At 48.3% G+C, this 21,334-nt stretch overlaps 1 protein-coding gene across 22 annotated transcripts in view; it reads left to right on the top strand.

Moving 5' to 3' along the window:
• The window catches only part of LOC135910907 (inversin-like), a 686,529-nt gene that overhangs the window by 284,379 nt on the left and 380,816 nt on the right, over positions 1-21,334 (top strand). For 21 of the 22 annotated variants that reach the window (XM_070533476.1, XM_065442979.2, XM_065442974.2 and 18 more), the window contains one exon: positions 12,785-12,860. The exons of the other annotated variant lie outside the window; for it this stretch is intronic. In XM_070533476.1, coding sequence (XP_070389577.1) covers positions 12,785-12,860 — 76 coding nt within the window. The remainder of the gene's footprint in view (positions 1-12,784; positions 12,861-21,334) is intronic. 22 annotated transcript variants of the gene reach the window in all.

The following is a 21,334-nucleotide window of genomic DNA, read 5'->3' on the forward strand; positions in this document are numbered from 1 at the left end:
GACACTTCATCCGATACTCCTCTACCATCGCAGTCGGCTAATTTTGCCATCGCTGACTTAAAGAAAATGATTGCGCCCGACTTGCCGTCCGAGCACGCTCGTGAACTCTACCGCGTTCTGTTTTCCTACCACGATATTTTTGACATTAACGATCGTCCTTTGGCCCAAACTACAGCTGTCAAACATCGCTATAATACCGGCGATGACTCCGCCTTGACCTGCTGCCCCTCCTATTATGCCCCTCCTATTCATCGCCGCCCGTATCGAGTGTCACCAGCTGAGCGTCAAGTTATTCACGCAGAAGTTCGCAAAATGCTTGCCAAGAATATTATTTAACCATCATATAGTACATGGGCGTCACCTGTTGTACTGGTCAAAAAGAAGGATGGCTCATGGCGCTTTTGCGTGGACTATCGGCACCTTAACAGGGTTACCAAAAAGGACATGTATCCCCTACCTCGGATTGATGACGCCCTTGACTGCCTCCACGGTGCTCGCTATTTCTCCTCTATTGACCTTCGCTCCGGCTACTGGCAGATTGCCGTGGACGATCTCGACCGCGAGAAGACTGCTTTTGTAACACCCGACGGTCTTTATCAATTCAAAGTGATGCCGTTCGGTCTATGTAACGCCCCTGCCACTTTTGAACGCATGATGGACTCCCTTCTTCACGGTTTCAAATGGTCCACGTGCCTGTGCTACTTGGATGACGTTATCATATTCTCCCCAACGTTCGCTACGCACCTCGAGCGCCTCTCAGCAGTCCTGGACGTTTTTCGTCGAGCCGGTCTGCAATTCAACGCATCGAAGTGTCAATTCGGCCGTCGCCAGATTACCGTCCTTGGACATCTCGTTGATGCGAACGGACTGCAATCAGACCCAGGCAAGATCCATGCTGTTGAGCACTTCGCTGTTCCGAAGTGTGTCAAGGATGTGCGTACCTTCATCGGCCTTTGTTCGTACTTCCGCCGTTTAGTGAGAAATTTCGCCGCCATAGCACGACCAAGGTAAATGTACCTGGTAGCGAAGCTTCCATAGGAGACCATACGTTCAAAACATGGCGGTCCATCGCCGGTTCATGGGGCTTAGCGCCATCTGTATGTGGTGGGAACACTTCCGGCGGAGGAAAAAATAACGTGACGCCATGTCCGTTAAAAGCAGAAGTGAGGTCATTTTGTTTTCGAGGGCGCGAAATTTGTTTTGTTGTTCTTCCTTTGGAGCTATATATTCAAATGCCCCGCCATCCGACTTGATGGGCATTTCGAGCTTTCAGCGTGGAAAGCGATGTAGGAAAAGGCCAGCCGTACGGTTGTCGAAATCGCATCCCTGCACAGAACATATGGAACATACTTTCTTTGGAGGCCGACGAAAGCTTTAGGTGTAGAGTGCTGATCCTATTGTCGGATGCCAAGCCCGTCGGCCAGCGCAGTCGCACGAAAACAACTACACAATTATCTGGCGGTCGTAACTCACTACTTTTGACTGAACAGATTAAGAAGCAGTGAAGCTACCCGCGTCACCAAATTCAGACAAACTTCGACAAGCAAGAAAGCACAAATTGTGAGGGGGGCGTATTTCAGCAGGTGATACGAGTGCGCCTTTCTGTCCATTTCAAGACGTGCATTGCACTGCGAGCGATAGTGGCGTCAACGCCCCCTGTAGCGATGGGCGCTGAAAAGAAATGCATTTATTAATAATAATAAAGTTAAACGTATTTTCTTAACTCATCACGAATATATAAAATTGACTAGGAATTTTATTTTCGTAGAATGAATCTAACTGTGTCTCGTTTGAATTAAAAAACGCGTTTTTCTTTCCCAATGTTTGTTCCCTCCAAACATAGTCGCGCTTCAATCGCTGCTCCCATAACCCCCCATGCTGATGTCGGTGACAATCTGTACTGAACCCCTTTTCGCCCGAAGCTTCGCGACCTATTTGGATCGACCTTGGCACGACCACTAACCGATCTTTTGAAAAAAGACGCCCCTTTCCAGTGGGGCGATAACGAGGCCTCTGCATTCTCACATCTAATCGACATTCTCACAACGCCTCCTGTTCTGGCCCATTTCGATTCTTCTGCGCCTACCAAGGTCCGTACTGATGCCAGCGGTCATGGAATGGGCGCAGTACTGGCACAGCGCCAGCGTGGCCACGACCGTGTTATCGCCTACGCCAGCAGGCTCCTCTCACCTGCGGAGCGCAACTATTTCATCACTGAACGTGAGTTTCTGGCCCTAGTTTGGGTTGTTGCGAAGTTCCGCGCATACTTATATGGCGGACCTTTTTCCGTCGTCACAGACCATCACCCGCTTTGCTGGTTATGCTCACTGAAATATCCTACAGGAAGACTTGGTCGCTGCGCCTTACGCCTCCAAGAATATTCGTATACTGTCACCTATAAATCTGGCCGACTACACAAGGACGCTGACTGCCTGTCTCGCTACCCGGTAGACGAGCCTGACGACGCCGACAGTAGTAGCGCCAACGGTATTTTCTCTGTGCCTGCCTGCGCTAACGTCGCCGATGGGCTGTACCGAGACCTATCGCTGCGAGCACTTATCGAGCGTCTGCGCTCTACACCTACCGACGCATTCGTTCGCCGATATGTCCTCCAGGGCGGCATTCTGTATCGAAGGAACTTCCTCCCTGACGGCTCTGATCTTCTTCTTGTCGTACCAAAACAGCTACGACAGACTGTGCTCTTTGAGATGCATGACGCACCCACTGCAGGACATCTTGCGGTAACCCGCACGTACGGTCGCGTCTGCCGCCGCTTCTATTGGCCTGGTCTCGCTCGCTCCGTTCGACGCTATGTTGCTGTCTGTGATCCATGCCAGCGTCGGAAAACACCTGAGGTGCTACCTGCCGGTCATCTCCAGCCGATCGCTGTCCCTGTGGAACCGTTCCTTCGTATTGGATTAGACCAGCTCGGTCCCTTTCCCACGTCATCCTCTGGGAACAAATGGGTAGCCGTCGCGACTGATTACGCCATCCTTTACGCTATCACTCGGGCTCTCCCTACCAGTTGCGCCACTGACGTCGCGGACTTTCTCTTGCGTGACATTATCTTGAGGGTGTCTACCAACCGGGAAAACCGTGAATTCTCATGGATTTTGAGTAGTCTGGAAAAACTCAGGGAAAACTCAGGGAATTTGTGCTTCTATCAGGGAAAATTAGCTGTAATTTTTTAGAGGGTCAAAAGTCGCGGTAATGCTGGCTCTAGAAACAGACAGCACTCGTAACGAATCGTCGTCGGCTGGAGGAGTTGCCAGAGTACAGTCAACGACCGACTTTCCGGATTCCCGACAACTCGGACGGCTTCGCGGCACCACCGCGTACCCCAAGGAGGATACATAAAAATTTTTATATATCCTCCTTGGCGTACCCCAAAGAGTCAATGTATCATAACGTCTGAAATTTCAGACGCAAGAACTCTTCGTCGTCCGATTTTCTAAACGTTTTGCGTGATCGCAGGTCCGACATCGCATTAATGAAAACCACCACCGCTGCTATTTTGATTACCTCGCCGCCTTGAACCGGTGCTCTCGCACGCAGATCCGCTGGCAGCCGTAGCCACCCCTGCGGCAACGCTAGGCCTAGCTGCTTCGACGTTCGCTGTTCAGCTTCTTGTCGTTCAGTGCCGTGTTTCTTCATTTCTACGCTGACAGCAATAATTTTGTCTTCGAAGCTCGGAAAGCACGGCGCATTGCATAATGGTTTTTCCCGAAAGTCTGCTTCCCCTCATTACAGTAGTGTAAGGCGGTGAAGCGTAACAAGCGTAGGAAGGGTCAATTGTCGCGGGACACTGTATGTATTCCTTAATTTTACACGTGTGCACCCGCCCTCACCTGTCACAGTAGGAGCACCGATATGCCTAATAATTGCACTGACAGGCATTCACAGCTTTTTCAGACGTACGTGTGTCGATTTTAGCCCTTAAGGGCAGTAAAAGACATGAATTTATTTTTTCGGACTGCCTGATTTTTCGGAACTTTTCGCGGCCCCTAGGGGGTCCGAAAAATTGGACGTTGACTGTAAACTGACCAAGACTATTCTTCAAATGGTCCGTGGGGCGAACGCGCGGCGAAAGGAGGACGAGAACAGAAAGGATCGATGCACTGAGGAATGAACGGGGAATTATCTATGCGACCGCTTCTTTAAAGGAGCCTGCGCCAAAAAACAAATTGTTGGTGGATACTGAGATGCAGGTGTCCCTCATCCAAACCAAAATAAACTCTTTAAAGCAGTGAAACACAAATCTGAGGCGTCTTGCGCGAGCTGAGAGTATGTCAGGACAGTTGCATGACACTGAGCATGCTATCGGTTGATAGAAATAGCTCATATTCGAAAATATTTGCTTCTGTATGCATCTCCTTTTTATTTGTACTAGAGAATGTCCAACTCGATTTGAAAGTTTTTTCGAAGACATTTTATTTACTGTGCATTTTAATAACCCCTCCCTTATATTCTTTTTTTGAATAACATAAACACTACTCCTTAGTGTTCAAATTGGATTAAGTCGGTTTTCTTTAAAAATTTTTTCATATGCTTACTAGAGAGTGACAGGACAGGGCGATATGGTTTCAGCGCGACTTGACATAAAACATAGTTCTGCATCACTCAGGGAATTTCGCAAAAGCAGTCAGGGAAAACCTGGAAAACTCGGGGAATTTGGAAATGTCAACTTGGTAGACACCCTGATCTTGTTTCATGGCGTCCCGCGACACCTGCTTACTGACCGTGGTCGAAACTTCCTCTCGAATGTTATCGCTGACATTGTGCGTTCCTACTCCATTCAACACAAACTGACTACCTCATACCATCCTCAAACCAATGGCCTGACAGAGCGGTTAAACCGTACTCTTACCGATATGCTGTCCAAGTACATTTCCAAAGACCACCGCGACTGGGACATCGCCCTTCCTTACGTAACATTTGCGTACAATTCTTCCCGGCACGACACCGCCGGATTGTCTCCATTTTATCTACTGTACGGTCGCGAACCTGCCTTGCCCCTAGACACGCCACTTCCTCCTGCTGCGATCTCAACAAGGGAGTATGTGCGCGACGCCATCGCCATCGCCGACGATGCACGCCAGCTTGCCCGTGCTCGACTGACGGCCTCACAAACCACTCAGCAGTGTCAGTACAACGCCCGCCATCGTGACGTACAGTTTTCGCCTGGTGCGCTCGTGCTCCTGTGGTCGCCCTCTCGTCACGTCGAACTTTCAGAGAAGCTCCTTTCGCGATGCACAGGGCCCTACCGCGTGCTGCGCCAGGTGGCGCCTGTGACTTACGAAATTGCTCCTGTGGGTTCAACCTCGTCCTCTCCTCTGGCATCTAGTGATGTCGTGCATGTCAGTAGGCTCAAGGCCTACTACACTGCTTGCGAGTCCGGCCTTTAGTCGCTCCGGGACGGCGTTTTTGCCGCGGGGGGTAGTGCTACGGAACAATATGTGCGATCACGAAAAGGCGAGCGATGTGAAGACGACGACGACGATTAGGAGCTAGCGCGGGCTGTAGCCTCTTGGCCAAGCGCTGCGTATTTGCTTATAAATATACTTGTACATAGCTTTTCGTCTACGTCTTCCTACATAACAATATCATGACGATTCATGGGCTTTTTCGCCACTCCGAGGCCATGTCCAGGATGTCAAGTGGTGAGATATGACTGTAAGTAGAAGTGCTGGCGTTCGTAGTAACTGGGAAGCGTGAGAGAGCATCGGCGTCAGAGTGTCTGCGTCCCGAGGAATAGACGACACGGATATCATATTCCTGGATTCGAAGGGCCCACGGAGCGAGGCAGCCCGACGGTTCTTTGAGGTTTATCATCATCATCATCATCATCAGCCTGGTTACGCCCACTGCAGGGCAAAGGCCTCCCCCATACTTCTCCAACAACCGCGGTCAAGTACTAATTGTGGCAATGTCGTCCCTGCAAACTTCTTAATCTCATCCGCCCACCTAACTTTCTGCCGCCCCCTGCTACGCCTCCCTTCCCTTGGAATCCAGTCCGTAACCTTTAATGACCATCAGTTATCTTCCCTCCTTATTACATGTCCTGCCCATGCCCATTTCTTGATTTCAACTGAGATGTTATTAACTGGCATTTGTTGCCTCACCCAATCTGCTCTTTTCTTATTCCTTAACGTCGCACCCATCATTATTCTTTCCATATCTCGTTGCGTCGTCCTCAATTTAAGTAGAACCCTTTTTGTAAGCCTGCAGTTTTCTGCCCCGTAGGTGAGTGCTGGTAAGACACAGCTGTGATACACTTTTCTCTTGAGGGATAACGGCTACCTGCTGTTCATCGTCTGAGGATGCCTGCCAAACGCACCCAAGCCCATTCTTATTCTTCTGATTTTTTCTGTCTCATGATCCGGATCCGCCGTCACTACCTTTCCTATGTAGATGTATTCCCTTACCATTTCCAGTGCCTCGCTACCTATCGTAAACTGCTGTTCTCTTCCGAGACTGCTAACCATTACTTTAGTTTTCTTCAGATTAATTTTTAGACCCACTCTTCTGCTCTGCCTCTCCAGGTCAGTGAGCATGCATTGCAGTTGGTCCCCTGAGTTACTAAGCAAGGCAATATCATCAGCGAATTGCAAGTTACTAAGGTATTCTCCATTAACTCTTATCCCCAATTCTTCCCAATCCAGGTCTCTGAATACTTCCTGTAAACATGCTGTGAATAGCATGGGAGAGATTTATCTCCCTGCGTGACGCCTTTTTTTTATTGGGATTTTGTTTCTTCCTTTATGGAGGACTACGGTGGCTGTGGAGCCGCTATAGATATCTTTCAGTATTTTTACATACGACTCGCCTACACCCTGATTCCGTAATGCCTCCATGAATGCTGAGGTTTCGACTAAATCAAACGCTTTCTCGTAATCAATGAAAGCTATATATAAGGGTTGGTTATATTCCGCACATTTCTCTATCAGTTGATTGATATTGTGAATATGGTCTATCGTTGAGTAGCCTTTACGGAATCCTGCATGGTCCTTTGCTTGACAGAAGTCTAAAGTGTTCCTGATGCTATTTGCGATTGCCTTATTAGAGAGTTTTAGCTTGATCGTTTTTACGGCCAGCGGGGCGGAGCGGGCGAGCGGATACACCAGCGGAGAGGCGCGCGAGAAAATAGTTTTAGCCGGGCGGATCGCCCGTCTTCTCGAGCGGAGTAGAGTCACTTGCTCTGCTGCTCCACCTATTGGTCACAATTCGAGTTAGAGTGAAAAGAATATCAATTAAACCTGCTAATAATGCGCTGAAACTGTTTAATAAAGGTAGGTTATGTGTTTTTAGTTAGTTATTTGGTTAAACTTCTAAACGGGCCTGAGCAGCGGTCGCCGTCGACAACGCAGCAGCGCCGGCGCTTGTGTTGACGGCTGCCATCTTGAATACCCATACACGCCCGCGCGCTTTTACGCACGCTCGCGCGCTGCCTATCGCTCCGCTGGAGAGGGCTTCCCAGCGGGCGTAAGCTGCGCTCCGTAAAAACGCTGGCCGGCCCAGCGACGTGCGCATGCGCAGTGGCGTCTGCGCTCGTCCGCTCCGCTCCGCTGGCCGTAAAAACGCTCAAGCTAAAACTCTCTATTAAATACATTGTAGGCAACGGACAGTAAGCTGATCGGTATATAATTTTTCAACTCTTTGTTGTCCCCTTTCTTCTGGATTTAGATTATGTTGGCGTTTTACCAAGATCCCGGTGCGCTCGAGGTCATGAGGCATTGCGTGTACAGGGTGGCCTGTTTTTCTACGACAATCTGCCCACCATCGTTCAGCAAACCTGCTGTTTCCTGATCCTCCCCAGCTGCCTTCCGTCTTTGCATAGCTCCCAAGGTTTTCTTTACTTCTTCCGGCGTTACCTGTGCGATTTCGAATTCCTCTAGACTATTCGCTCTTCTATTATCGTCGAGGGTGCCACTGGTACTGTATAAATCTCTATAGAACTCCTCAGTCACTTTGAGGTTAGACAACCCTTAAAGAGCGCGGTGATCCTTCACCACGTCAAATGGTCGACCGTTGAGATATGGGTGACATTTCTGAAGAGCCCATATGACGGCCAGGCAGTCTTTCTAATATTAGTTGGCCTCAGGTTCTGTGAGCGCACGACTGGCATTAGCGACCACATATTCGGCATTAGTGTTCCGACGTTGTTCAAGCACGGCACCTAGGCCGACATCACTGGCGTCAATATGCAGTTCTGTATTTGCGCTTGGAATAAAATGGTGCAAGATTGGCAGTGACGTGAGTAGGCAGCGAAAAGTCGTAAATGCATAATAAGAGGCCTCCGACAAAGTAGAAAGTTCGTTGTCGCCTTGGAGAAGTTTGTTTAGGCATGCGATCACAGTAGCGAAATTGCGAACGAATCGTCGAAAATAGGAGCATAGGCCAATGAAGCTGCGTAGTGCTTTCAGGTTAGGGGGCTTCGTGAATCCGGTGACGGCGCGTAGTTTTGCAGGATCAGGAAGAGTGCCTTCTTTGGGGGAAATGCGGCATAATATAGTGAGTTTTCGAGCTGCAAATAGACACTATTTCAACTTAAGCTTGAGGCCAGCATTCTAGAAACAGGTCAAAACTTGATGTAAACAGCGATGATGGGTCGGAAAATCTGGCGAAAAGACGACGATGCCATCGAAGTAGCAGAGACAAGTATGCCACTTCGCGCCGCGCAGGATGCCGTCCACCATGCGTTCAAAGGTGCCGAGCGCGTTATGCAGACCGAACGGCATTACAGTGAATTCATACAAGCCGTCTGGTGTTACAGACGCGGTTTCAGAACAGTTAGCGTCAGCCATGGGCACCTGCCAGTAGCCATAGCGGAGATCTACAAAGAAAAAAGACTGCGCTCTTTGCAAACAGCCAAGTGCGTCGTCGATACGTGGCAACCGGTATACATCCTTTCGGGTAATCTTGTTAAGCCTTCGATAGTCAACGCAGAATTGTATGGCGCCGTCTTTTTTTGACTAGGACAACTAGTGATGCACAGGGACTGCTACACTCTAAGAACAGTTTACACTCTTTGGCTTGCCCCTTCTGCCACAAAACAATAATCGTCATCTGTCTTGATGCGTTTCCTTTCTTTAACGCTGCGAGCCCGGAACTTTCCAGTAACGAACGGCACGCGCGTTATCAGAAGGGGCACTCCAAATGGTGTAAATTGTTCTGTGCTGATCGCACGCGTGCCATTCGTTATTGGAAAGTTCCGGGCTCGCAGCGTTAAAGAATGGAAACGCATCAAGGCAGCTGACGATTATCGTTGTGTGGCAGAAGGGGCACGCCAAAGGGTGTAAACTGTTCTTAGAGTGTAGAAGGCTGGATGACACCGTTTTAGCGTATCGTTCATGTGGTCATCGATAATGCGTCTTTCGGATCGCCGATACTCAGTAGGGACGCTGTCGAATAGGTCCGTGGCTGCCAGTGTCGATAGTGTGAGAAACAGTCGTTGTGCGGCCGAGTAATGTTGCTTGGCAGTCAAAAGAGGAAGAGAAGCCTTGGAGCAAGTGAAGAAGTTCGTCGCGCTGCGTCGTCGTAAGGTCTGGCAATAGCTAGCGTTAAAGAACGCGGCAGTGGCAGAGGAGGCGATGCCTCGAGAGCGGCAAGATCAGTAAAGTCGCCGGTCGTGTCAAATATTGTCGAGAAATTCGGTGGCTCTGCTCTGCCAACACTCTCACGGCGGCGTAAAGCAACTTAGAACGACACAAAGCTGTGCTAGTTGCTAAGGATTCATTATGCAAAAAAGAGGTGAGGCGTGCAGACAGGATACAAGAGTAGAGAAGTGGAGAACACGAACGCCGGAACATTAGGGGAGCGGCAATTGGAGCCTGCTGGAGAGAAGGCGGAACGTGGCTTCTTGCCTGCTCCTTGATGACATAATGGAGAGCCTGCGCCAATGGAGAGCTTGACTGGCCATGTGTAGGCGGTATGAGAGAAAGCTGACGAGCAACCTCTTCACGGACGAACTGCTTGATCTGTTGCGGCGGCGAAGTGTTATCCGGGGCAACATTTGTTGCCGGATTTTTCGTCATCGTCTGGAAGGCGTCATCTTCAGTGCCTTGTAAGATATGCCTGACCTCTGCCTCAGCCATTGTGACATCAACTTGGTTACAGAGGTCGACAACATCTTCTATATAACTGGTAAATGTCTGGCTGCTCTGTTGCGTACGAGTGCAAACGTTGCTTGGCGCGAAGCTTGTGAACGGCGGGGTGCCCGAACACCTTCGTCACATTAGTTTTGAAGGCCGCCCACGTCGTGAGATCACGTTCTTGGTTGCGGTGCCACACACTGGCGGCAGCGTTCAAACAAAACCACACGTAACTCAGTCTTTTGGTACCGTCCCTGTAGTTGTGGATGCTCACCCGGTCGTACTCAGCGAGCCAGTCTTCTACGTCATGGTCTTCTATACCGCTGAAGATGGGCGGGTCACGTCGGCGCGACGGGGTAGGGCAGACCACGGTAGTCACCGGGGCAGCGGGTTGTAGTTGCGGTGGTCCTTCTTTCGGCATAATGAAGACGGGCTGCAGTGTCCGATTGCGAAGTTCCAGATTTCCTGTTGTACGCAGCACTTCCACCAATTGTAAAGGGGGTTCAATCAGGTCGTGGAGCAGCAGCGACAAACGCAGCACCAGCTGGTAGGGTGCAGCCAGAGACCGAACTGGGTACAAGCCACGCGATGCCAATGGGGCTTTTGAACATGCCGATCTTCTTCCTAACAATGTTAGCGGTTTTAGCCGTAAGCCAAAATTGTCCCCCAGTGATACTCTTCATGCGTATCCAAGTGACTTTTATTTGATAACTGATGTGTTACAGGGTGTGATATGCCTTGTAGGGATGCATACCTCGGTTCAGGAGGAGCCCGAGTCTGTGCTTTCTTTTTTTTCATGTCGCGGATTGGCTTGCTTAGAAGTTGTGTTGAAAGCAGGAGGAGGAGGAGTACATTTTAGTGAAGAGAAAGGAGGAGAGGTCGGCCTGGAGAGCGTGTCTCTAGCCTGCTACTCCTCACTGGGGAATGGGGAAGTGGGAAATACAGGGAAAGGCAGGTGGCGGATGATTATGATATGGTACAATGAGACACTATATACACGTTGTCCAATATGCGGATGCGCACTGGAGACGCAATACACTAAGAGTAATCTTGCCCATACAAAAAGTAATCTTGCCACAAAACGTTTTTGCGCAAACACATTTCGCACTGACTACACGTCTCACAGCTTCTAGAGGCGATCGTCTAAACCAGTCTCACTTAAAAAGCTCAAAAGTGCTCTTATGGCACGTTGGGCACAGTCAACACTCCTCCACGCGCCCAAAAGCTTTTCTTCTGAAAAGGGGCGGGAGTCCAAGCGGTCAACAGTAGATTTGAGTTTTCTTCGTTCGGCCGCATATTGAGGGCACACGCAAAGTACGTGAGCTATTGTCTCGAGAGTGTGACAGACGCTACATTCAGGGTCCCGTGCTTGTCCAATCTTGTGAAGGTATCGGTGGGTGTATGCCACACCCAGCCGTAATCGATGAATGAGTGTTTCCTGGCTTCTCCGCAACCAAAGTGGAAGGCGGAATTGTAATCCAGCGTCAAGTCTATATAGGCGCTCTTGTCGATGTTCGGGGTTGTCCCAATGTCGCGCCGTAGAAGTTTTAATGGTGGTATGGAGCAAGGTGTTAATATCATACCGGGAAAAAATGAATTTTTATAATGGTTCCGTCAGTGTGCGCCTTTTTTGCTTCCGCGTCAGCCTGTTCGTTTCCAGCTATTCCACAATGGCCAGAAATCCACTGCAGCACGATGGTGTGCCCGGAATGAGACGCCTCAGCATGCAGAGGCCGTTAGATGGTAGATGATGTCATAAACCAGAGGAGTATGTGCGGTTCTGTCATTCATATAATTGCTGATGAGTTGCAGTGCGCCTGTACACTGGTAATATCCACGAGCTATTGGTGTCTTGCGATTCCATGGCGCTTTTGGGAACGTATCTTTAGTGTGAAAGCTAAGCTCGCATGAGCTTCCATTTTTGTCGTGAACAGCGCTAATCGACGACGTGTGAGAGGAGTGAAGAATGTAAAGACATCTGCCCAGTGGTAGATTTAGGCACCACTGGGCTTCTTGAAACCTTTGGGTTCAGTGAGGGCAGGGGAAAAGTAAACATATCCGCAGTAGAGATTAGTAAGAGGCGATTGGAATATTGGTGGAAGTAGGGAAACAACAAAAAACGGAGACGTACAAAAACAAAGTTCACAATTGGGGGCCAGAAAATGTATTTGTGGAAGTTTATAATAGTTTTTTTTTCTTTCCTTCTTTTATTTCTGTTTTTTAACTTTGGTAGGACATTAGGCAGTATAATAGCAAGAGCTTGGTGGCGCAACCCACCGCCCCATTCGAAAGGGGACGCTCATAACATCCATCCATCCACGAGAGATAGTGCGCGAGCGCTGAATTGAACCTGGGGACGCGAAATGTCCGCACAGCAAACTGACGAAAACGTAGTGATCTTGTCAAGCAAGTTGTAATACTCCCATCACAAGCACAACCACCCTTAGAGATCTAGCATGCTTCCATTCCTTGGAGCTATTGCGTGGTATTTTTAAATAACCAACTGCTGTGACAGGACTGGCAAAATGACGGCGCTGCTCTTGTGTACTGCTATTATTCTCACCGGAATGATCGCTTGTGGAGCTTGCTCGAAGTGCACGATTGTGTGACGTCCTTGTGCGTAGCGCCTAAATGAAGCCGTTGCTTATTGGGAAACATGAATTGTTTTTGCGCCCGTGGGCAACTTTCTGCAGACTCAACGAAGCAGTGGTGAGGTGAATGCACTTGATGACCTCTTCCGGACACCACTGCATTGGGCGGCGATTTTAGGTGAGCACGTGACATTTCGCCGGCTACTAGCTCCTGCGCATGCGCACTTCTTCCTAGTGGTGACCTTCTCGCTGTAAATTTTCGAATACTTGTAAAGTGCCAAGCCGTAGTCACAAGTTGAATTTATTACGAAACTATAATTCAGAGTGTGATGGTTTCGATGGATATATTTGATGGAATTTGGACTGCCCCTCTTGCACCGAGTGTAGAGTGATTGGGCGAATATTGGTAACCTTGACGAAGAGCGCGTTTCTTGTGTACTTCGTTTAACGGGTCCTGAATCACCCTTCGAGCTTGGCGAAAGCACACATTCTTCCGATAGCCTACGCTGCTGTGAACAACTCAACCAAACAGAAGCGTACCACTAGGGGGGGGGGGGGCTGAAATTTGTAACCCCTACCCTCCTCTGCTCTGCTTCACCACAATTTAGAACCGAGGTTAACCCAGCCGAATGTAGCCTCAGAAGCTTCCTTGACGTTTTCACGTCACCTTAAAAAACCGGGCATATTGAAACATTACTTAAACGACTATGGCAGCATGATGTAAATTTGGTGGGGAGTTTGCCTCAAAATATGACACGAGAAAAGGAAAATATATTTGCTGTTCCGCATTGGGGTTCAGGCTTAATATGGCAAATCAGTTCTGCGGGAAACTGCGAAGTGGAGGAAGTTTCAAAATAGTGAAGAACGTTATCAACCTGACTGCTGCAGGAAACGGACTTTCTATCTAGACACATGCGCAGCCTTGAACGCACTGATGCGGCCCGTGGGTCGGGTTTGGCCAGGTAATATTTTCGCCCAAGTAGCATTATTTGGAAGCATCTTATGAGTTAAGCTTATATATCATCTATGGAAGCTGAACCTGGCAACGTTTAACACACGAGCGCTCTCGAGTGAGGCTAGCTGAGCAGAGCCCTATGACGATTATCAGGCATTACCATGGATATTATTATGATAATCACCATAATTTATTTTCCCTTAAGGACCCCTGTCGGGGTATTACATAAGGGGGGAGTTATAGAAGGTAAGAATAGAAACAAAGATATGGTTGCAGTTTCCTACGAAACTCAGCCTGTGGATTCGCTTGAGAAGAGAAAAGAAAAAGGTCAAGACCAAATGCAACACAAGAGCAAATCAGTGGAACAGTCAAAATGTGAAACAGCAATCGCAAAAAAGAGCGAAATTATACTACAGTCATTATAAAATTGGGCTTTGAGGTCATAAGTAAGCAGCTGTTTGAAGATAATGGGGTTACGTTCGTTGACATGCTAAATTGTCCCACTCTATGACGGCGCTGGGCAAAAACTATTTATTAAAGGAAAGTGTTGAACCATGGAAACGCTGGATGCTGCAAGAGTTAAAAAGGTGGCGACATGTACGGTTTCGTGGGAATAGAAGCTTTCCATGTGTAGTTGAGGGAAGTAATGATATAGTCGGTGGAAAAGGCACAGCTTTGCAATTTTCCGACGGAACACCAATGGTTCGAGTGCGGCTAGAAGGCCTTAGTGAGGTTAGAAGAACAGGTGAGGCTTATACTATGCGGAATAACGGCCACCTCCTTAACTACAGAGGTCTTTTAGATACGAGAGAATACGGGTAGGATTTCTAATTCATAAGGACATGGGGAGTAACATTGATGAACTTCACAGCATTAATGAGAGGATAGCATTCATCGTAATAAAGCAGAATAAATAAACGTATCACAAGATTACCTCCATCCTCCTGTCATGAAGAAGAAAAAGAACAGTTTTATTACGATGTTGAATTAGCAATGAGAATGGTGCAAAGTCTTTATACTGTAGTCATGGGCGACTTCAATGCAAAAGTGGGGGAAAAGCAGGCTGGAGAACAAACAATTGACAACTACGACATTGATTCTAGGAACCTTAAAGGAAAGATGGCGGTAGAATTGGCGGAAAGAAATATACTCCCAATAACAAATACCTTTTCAGGAAGCGCAGTAAGAGGAAGTGGACCTGGAAAAGGCCTGAGGAAGAAACAAGAAAGGAAATATGCTTCACCCTCTCTGTCGATCCCAGCATGGTGCAGGATGTAGAAGTGTTAGGTAAAGTGAAGTGACCATAGGTTCGTGAGGTGTATGATTTCTCTCAATTTGGAGGCAGAAAGATTAAAATTAGTGAAGAAAAGAAAACAGGCCAACCTATATGGAGTAAACGTAAAAGCAGACCAATTCAGGTGGGCGTTCGCGAATAAATATGCAGCTTTAGAGCAGGAAGATCAAGATAACATAGAGGCAATGAATGAAACTACAACTAGGCTGATTTCAGAAGCAGCGATTGAAGTGGTAGGTAAGGCGCCAAGGCAACCAGTAGGTAACCTCACCCAAATAACGAAGGACCTCATAACGAAATGACAAAGCATGAAAGTGAAGAAATTAAGAGATCAGATAGAATTCCCTGAAGTGTCAAAACTAATCAACAAGAAGAAAGTAAATGATATTTGAAATTATAACGTGGGAAAGATTGAGGAAGCAGGCAAAAATTAGCTCAGCATGAATTAAGTTATAAAAAACTTCTTATAGGACAAAGGAAGATGTACAAGGAAGGCGCACAATAATAGAATGGAATAACCTACCATCACGCATAGCTGCTAAGTTAACTTACCATCTTTCCAAACTTTGTTGCAAGAAAACGGTTAGTGGTAGCAGATTAGTTATTTCTTATTGTTATATGCACATATTAACATATTATGTAAAATGTTCTTGTTTTTTCGTGACTAAGTGCATATACCCCTCGTTCATATCTATTTATTTTATGGTCCTTGTGTGTATGTTTATTTGATGTAGTTTTATTTCTTGTGTATATTTCATGTTTGTGCCCCCCCCCCCCCTATATAATATCCTCGCGTGAGAGCCCTTAGGGGTAATGTAAATAAATAAATAAAATAAGTATGCACTGAAAGATAAGCAGGGTGATGTCATAAGCAATTTTCATTGTATAGTAAAAGGCAGCAGAAGAATTCTATACTGACCTGTAACCTTCATTCGAAGTAGTGATGAACGGCATAAAGGCTCCTTCTGTAACTAGTGATGAAGTTAGAAGGGGCTTGCAAGACACGACTCGGGAAAAAGCGGCAGGGGAAAATGGAATATTAGACAGTTTATTCAAAGATGAAGAAGATATGACGCCAGAAAAGCTTCCGGCCTTTATGCGGCATGCCTCACGATTTCAAGTGTATTAGAGAGATGGAAGAATGCCAACATTTCACTGATCCATAAGAAGGGCGACGTTAAGGCATTGAAGAACTATGGGCCCGTTAGCTTGCTTTCAGTATTGTATAAGATATTTACCAAGATAATTCCAATAGAATCAGGCCAACACTTCTATTAACCAAGACAACAGGCGGATTTAAGCAAGGGATATTCTACAATGGATCACATAGAAGCCATCAATCAGTTAATTGAGATATGAGCGGACAAAAATTCTTGTGAAGATGAAGTGCGCACTGGGCCTAGGGCGCTCGCACAAACAATGGAAGAAGAAATAAACCAGGCGTTCTGGCGGACGGCCGATTCTCTGTTTCTCTCTTTACAATGGCGCAGTCGAAGGAAGCCCATTCTTAATGCTGTAATACATTCATTTGGGCTTGTTGGCAAAACATCGTGAGGCTTATAGCGCGTGAAAAGACAAGGACAAAAGGAAGACGTGACACACACAGGCGCTAACTTGCAGAGTGAGTGAGTGAAGACTTTATTCGAAAACAAGGTATTGACGGATGACCTTGTTTTTAGGCAGCCATGAGCCCCTGGGTCCGGGCGGCTTCTTCAGCTCTCTCTATGGCCTTGGCCTGCAGGTCAGGGTCGGAGCTGAGCAACACGGCCTCCCACTGCTCAGTACTACTTATTTCGTGATTTGTGTCATTTTCGGCTGGGCATGACCACATAATATGGAATAGATCCGCTTTTTCCTTACATTGCTTACATGTATTAGGGTATTGGTCCGGGTAGTAGTAGTGATAGGCTAGGGGGTTGGGGTAGGTGTTCGTCTGAAGTCGTCTCCAAGCTACTTCTTGTCGCTTGTTAAGCGATTTGTGTGCTGCCGGATACACTGCCCTGGCTAACCTGTAGTGCTGAGTTATTTCCTGGTAACTGACCATCCGATCCCTCCCTGATCCTAGCGTGAGCCGTCCGGGTGCTAGGTTGGCGAGTCCTCGAGCGGTGGCGTGGGCGGCATCGTTGCCGGGTAGGGAGGAGTGTGCTGGTGCCCAAATGATCTGGATTGGTCGTGGGTGTTGGTTGGTGTCTATTATGTGTTTTACGGGAGCCCAGACCTGACCTTTCGCAAAATTGCGTACTGCTGCTCTGGAATCGCTAATAATGTAATGACAATGTGTGGAGGCTCAATTGCCCTTTACCGCAAAGAGTTTTCAAACAGCGCATGTATGATTATGTACGCGAAAATGCTGTATATATGTATGGGTCCCTAGCTCGAACCAAAGAGTGCTGCCAGTTAGTGCCTGTGTGTGTCACGTCTTCCTTTCGTGCTTGTCTTTTCACGCGCTATAAGCCTCATGCAGTCTTAAGGCGCTCGAGCTTTAAGGACCGTACTGCTCCGTGATAGCCTGCGGATGCAAGCCGCTTTTTGCACCGCAGGTCTTGGACTCTGCGTCGGCTTCCGACGCCGAGACCACTTCTGGTCCACAACAGTCCGTGAAACGGCTCCCAAACATATCGACGCCGGGGAGCCTGGAGGCGCCGATGTTACAACTTAAGGAAGCCCATCTGTTCTCGGATCGTAGCAGGAACATGGTTCCTGACTCGTCGGAGCCACATCGTTGGATGACCACGCAGTCGTTGGCTGAATTCGCGGCCGTTCACACCGCGCTGTGGAAGGATTCGCTGAAGGTCATCTTCATCAAAGGACTGCCCGCACGCGAAAGACATCACTCTCGCAAGGCAGGCGGTTTTTCGTCAAGCTCGGAGGATTCGAGCGCAGCGAAGAGCCTCGTTCACTCAGCGTCACCACTGCGAAGAAGCTAGCGACGGCTGAGCAGAGCGGCTATTCGCTGTACAGGATCTTCGGCCATACGTGCCTAGTTGCGACGGCGTAACCATCACCGAGACCTGCGCGCAGCAGCCAATGTCGCCCGCCAGCGAAACTGGTTGCCCGCTGGACGACGCACCATTGACGACTTCAGTCCCTGGACAAGTTGCGTGCCTGCTAAGTTGCGTAGCTGCAAACCGCGCCAAATACTTGCAGCGTGGCCGAGTGTGAAGACTAAGTGCGCACTTGGCCTAGGGCGCTCGCGCAGCGAGTGCGCGAACGAAAGAGGCAGAAGTAAAGCAGGCGTTCTGGCGGACGGCCGATTGTCTGCGTCTCTCTTTACTCTCTATATGGCTTTCATAAATTACTCAAATACATTTGATCCAGTACAGGTACCAGCAGTCCTGCACGCATTGCGCAATCAAGGAGTACAGGAGCCATTCGTGAATATATATATCTTGGAAAATATCTACGATGATTCCGCAGCTACCTTCATTCTCCGCAAGAAAAGTAAAACGTTACGTATCAAGAGAGGGGACAGGCAAGGGGACAAAATCTTTACAATGGTATTCACTCCATGCTTGGAAGCACTGTTCAAGCTATCATAGACTGCGAATGCTTAGGAGTGAGGATCAACGGTGAGTATCACAGTCCCCTTTGGTTTGCAGATGACATTGCCCAGTTCACCAACAATGGGGACGAATTACAAAAAATGATTGAGGACCTTACCTAGAAAGTGCAAGATTGCAAGATTAAAATCCAGAAGAAAAAGATAATGTTCAATAGCCTGGCAAGGGAGCAAGATTTAATGATCGCCAGTCACCCGCCAGGGTCTTATAGGAGTATGTTTATCTAGATCAATTACTATCATGGGACCCTGATCATGAGAAGAATATTTACAGAAGCATAAAAATGGGTTGGAGTGCATACGGCAGGCATTACCAAATCCTGCTGGGAGCTTACTAGTTATTTAAAATAAAAGTACACAATCATTGCATTCCACCCAAGGCTAACATATGGGGCAGAAACATGGAGCTTAGCAAGTAAACTCGAGAACAATGGAAGGACCGTGCAAAGAGCGATCGTACAAAAAAATTTAGATGTAACGTTAAGACATAGGAAGAGAGCGGTGTCGATCTGACAGCAAAGGGGATAGACGATATGCTAGTAAGTATTGTTAGGATTGGGGGCGTTGTTGTAAGATTGGAGTCCGGCATGAATTAGAAGGTAGCTGGCCCATGCCGTCGTCCGACTTATCCACGCTGAGGACGTTGATGAAGGGAAGCACTGCTTCTCATCGAGAGCGAGGAATATGGGTTTATTTACAGTATCTACATCAGTCTAGCATGACTGCGAGAGAAAGTACATCAGTCTAGCATGATTGCTTGAGAAAGTACATCAGTCTAACATGACTGCTTGAGAGAGTGTACTGAGCAGCCGCACAACCGCGGTTTATAAAAACTCGGACCTCAATCGATCCCAATGTGACGGAAACGTTCGACCAGGCACCGTAGGCGAGACGACCAAGCATCGTAGGCGGGACGACCAGGCACCGTAGGCGAGATGACCTGGCACCGTAGGGGCATTTTATTCTCCGAGCTGACCCCCGCAGCGTGCCCGCCGGCTGGCCATTGTCTTGCGTCTTGGTCGGCGTGTGGGAAAGGGTCTCCGTAGACGTTCCCGCGGCAACTCCCCCGCTCATAGAAGATCAGGTCCGCGGTGGCGGGTTCAGGCACAACGCCTGCTTCGTCAAACTCGGCTCCAGTGACGGAGAGTCGAGGACGATGACTTAGTGACGCCGTGGCTAGAGGTTTGCGGCGGCGCTCCAGGAAAAGTTGACGCCCGCTGTCGCAACTGGCATGCAAAACATGCACGTGATCGGGCCGTTTTTAACAGTATTAAGAGTAAACAACGGAGCTCGGCAAGCCATGTAATGCGTAGGGTACATAATTGGTAGACCATTAGAGTTACAGAATGGGTGCCAAGGGAAGGCAAGCGCAGTCGACAATGGCAGATAGTGACAAAATTAGAAAATTTGCAGATGGAAGTGGGAAATTATAACTATCTGGATATCGTGGGGCCTTTGTCGCGCAGTGGAAGTAACAGTCTGATGATGACCATCGTCATATTGTATAAACATAATTAGTCCATCAATCAGCGCACCCTTTACTCAGAACCATGCGAGCCCGCCTATCGGAGTCACTAGGTAGTCCGTAGTTTAATGGTTAGCGCATCGGGCTGCTGTGCTGAGAGAACGGGATTCGAAACTGACCATCGGAGCAACTATGAGCACTGAGTATGTGGCAAGGTGTACGTACGTAGCGTTCTTCAGCGAACTTTCGCGCCGACATGGATCGCTGTAGATTCGGGACTGAGTATCTGCCGCTCTTCAATGAAGCCCTTTGACTCCGATTCCTAGCACTGAGTAGCGGCCACTCGGTCGGTGTTGTCTTGAATGAACCTCTCCGGGGCCAACTTGCGTCACTGCGCATGCGCCGGCAGGCGTGTGCCGCTCTTGAATCAACGCCTTTGACGCCAGCTTGGGTAACTAGGTATGTGCCGCTGGGAACGTGCCTGCCTTGAATGACGAAAAAGATCCTCTAAATATCTGCGATGCTGAGCGGAATTGAGCCCACGTCACAAGGGTTCCCGAAGGACAGCAACCCGATGCATTAGGAAGCTGAGCCACAAATGCACCGGGCATGTGCCGCTCTCAGTGAACGCCTTTCACATCAACGCTCCAGCGTGTTGCGCCATTCGGTATGTGCTGCTCTTCTACTTCGGGCGCAACTTGGCTCACTGAGTATGTGTCAGCGAGCGTGCGGCAGAGCCCATTATCAGTGGTCGCGGGCACCGGCGCGCCGCGCTTCTTGTCTAGGAGGCGACTCGCGGACTTCCGTCTGTGCCACTTTATGGCGCAGCGTGTGTGGAAAGAAGTAAATGGGGACGTTCCTACCTTCCATCCATCCGTCCGATTCATCTCCAACAGGAAATATATCGCGAAAATAATGTTGAAATAACATGGGAAGGAAATAAGATTACAACTGTCGAAGTACACAAAGGATTTAGGCAAGGTTGTCCTCTATCACCGCTGCTGTTCATGCTTTATATGATAAGTATGGAAAGAAGGCTACAAGGAAGCAATCTAGGGTATAATCTGTCGTACAGATTAGGCGGAAAGGTTGTTGAGCAACGACTACGGGGTTTAATGTATGCGGACGATATTGTACTGTTAGCAGATAGACAGGAAGATTTGGAAATTTTGGTAAATTACTGTAAAGACGAAGGAGACAGTCTAGGTTTCAGTTTGAGTGCAGCTAAGTCCGGTAGGATGTTTTTCAACGATACAACTGATCAGGAGTTTACAATACAAGGCCATGAAATACCCCGAGTGGCCGAATACAAATGTCTCGGGGTATGGATAAACAAAAGTCAGATGTACACAGAAAAGCACGAACAGTCTCATAGCAAA

Source organism: Dermacentor albipictus, chromosome 2 (assembly GCF_038994185.2).
Source record: "Dermacentor albipictus isolate Rhodes 1998 colony chromosome 2, USDA_Dalb.pri_finalv2, whole genome shotgun sequence".
Taxonomy (NCBI): Eukaryota; Metazoa; Arthropoda; class Arachnida; order Ixodida; family Ixodidae; genus Dermacentor; species Dermacentor albipictus.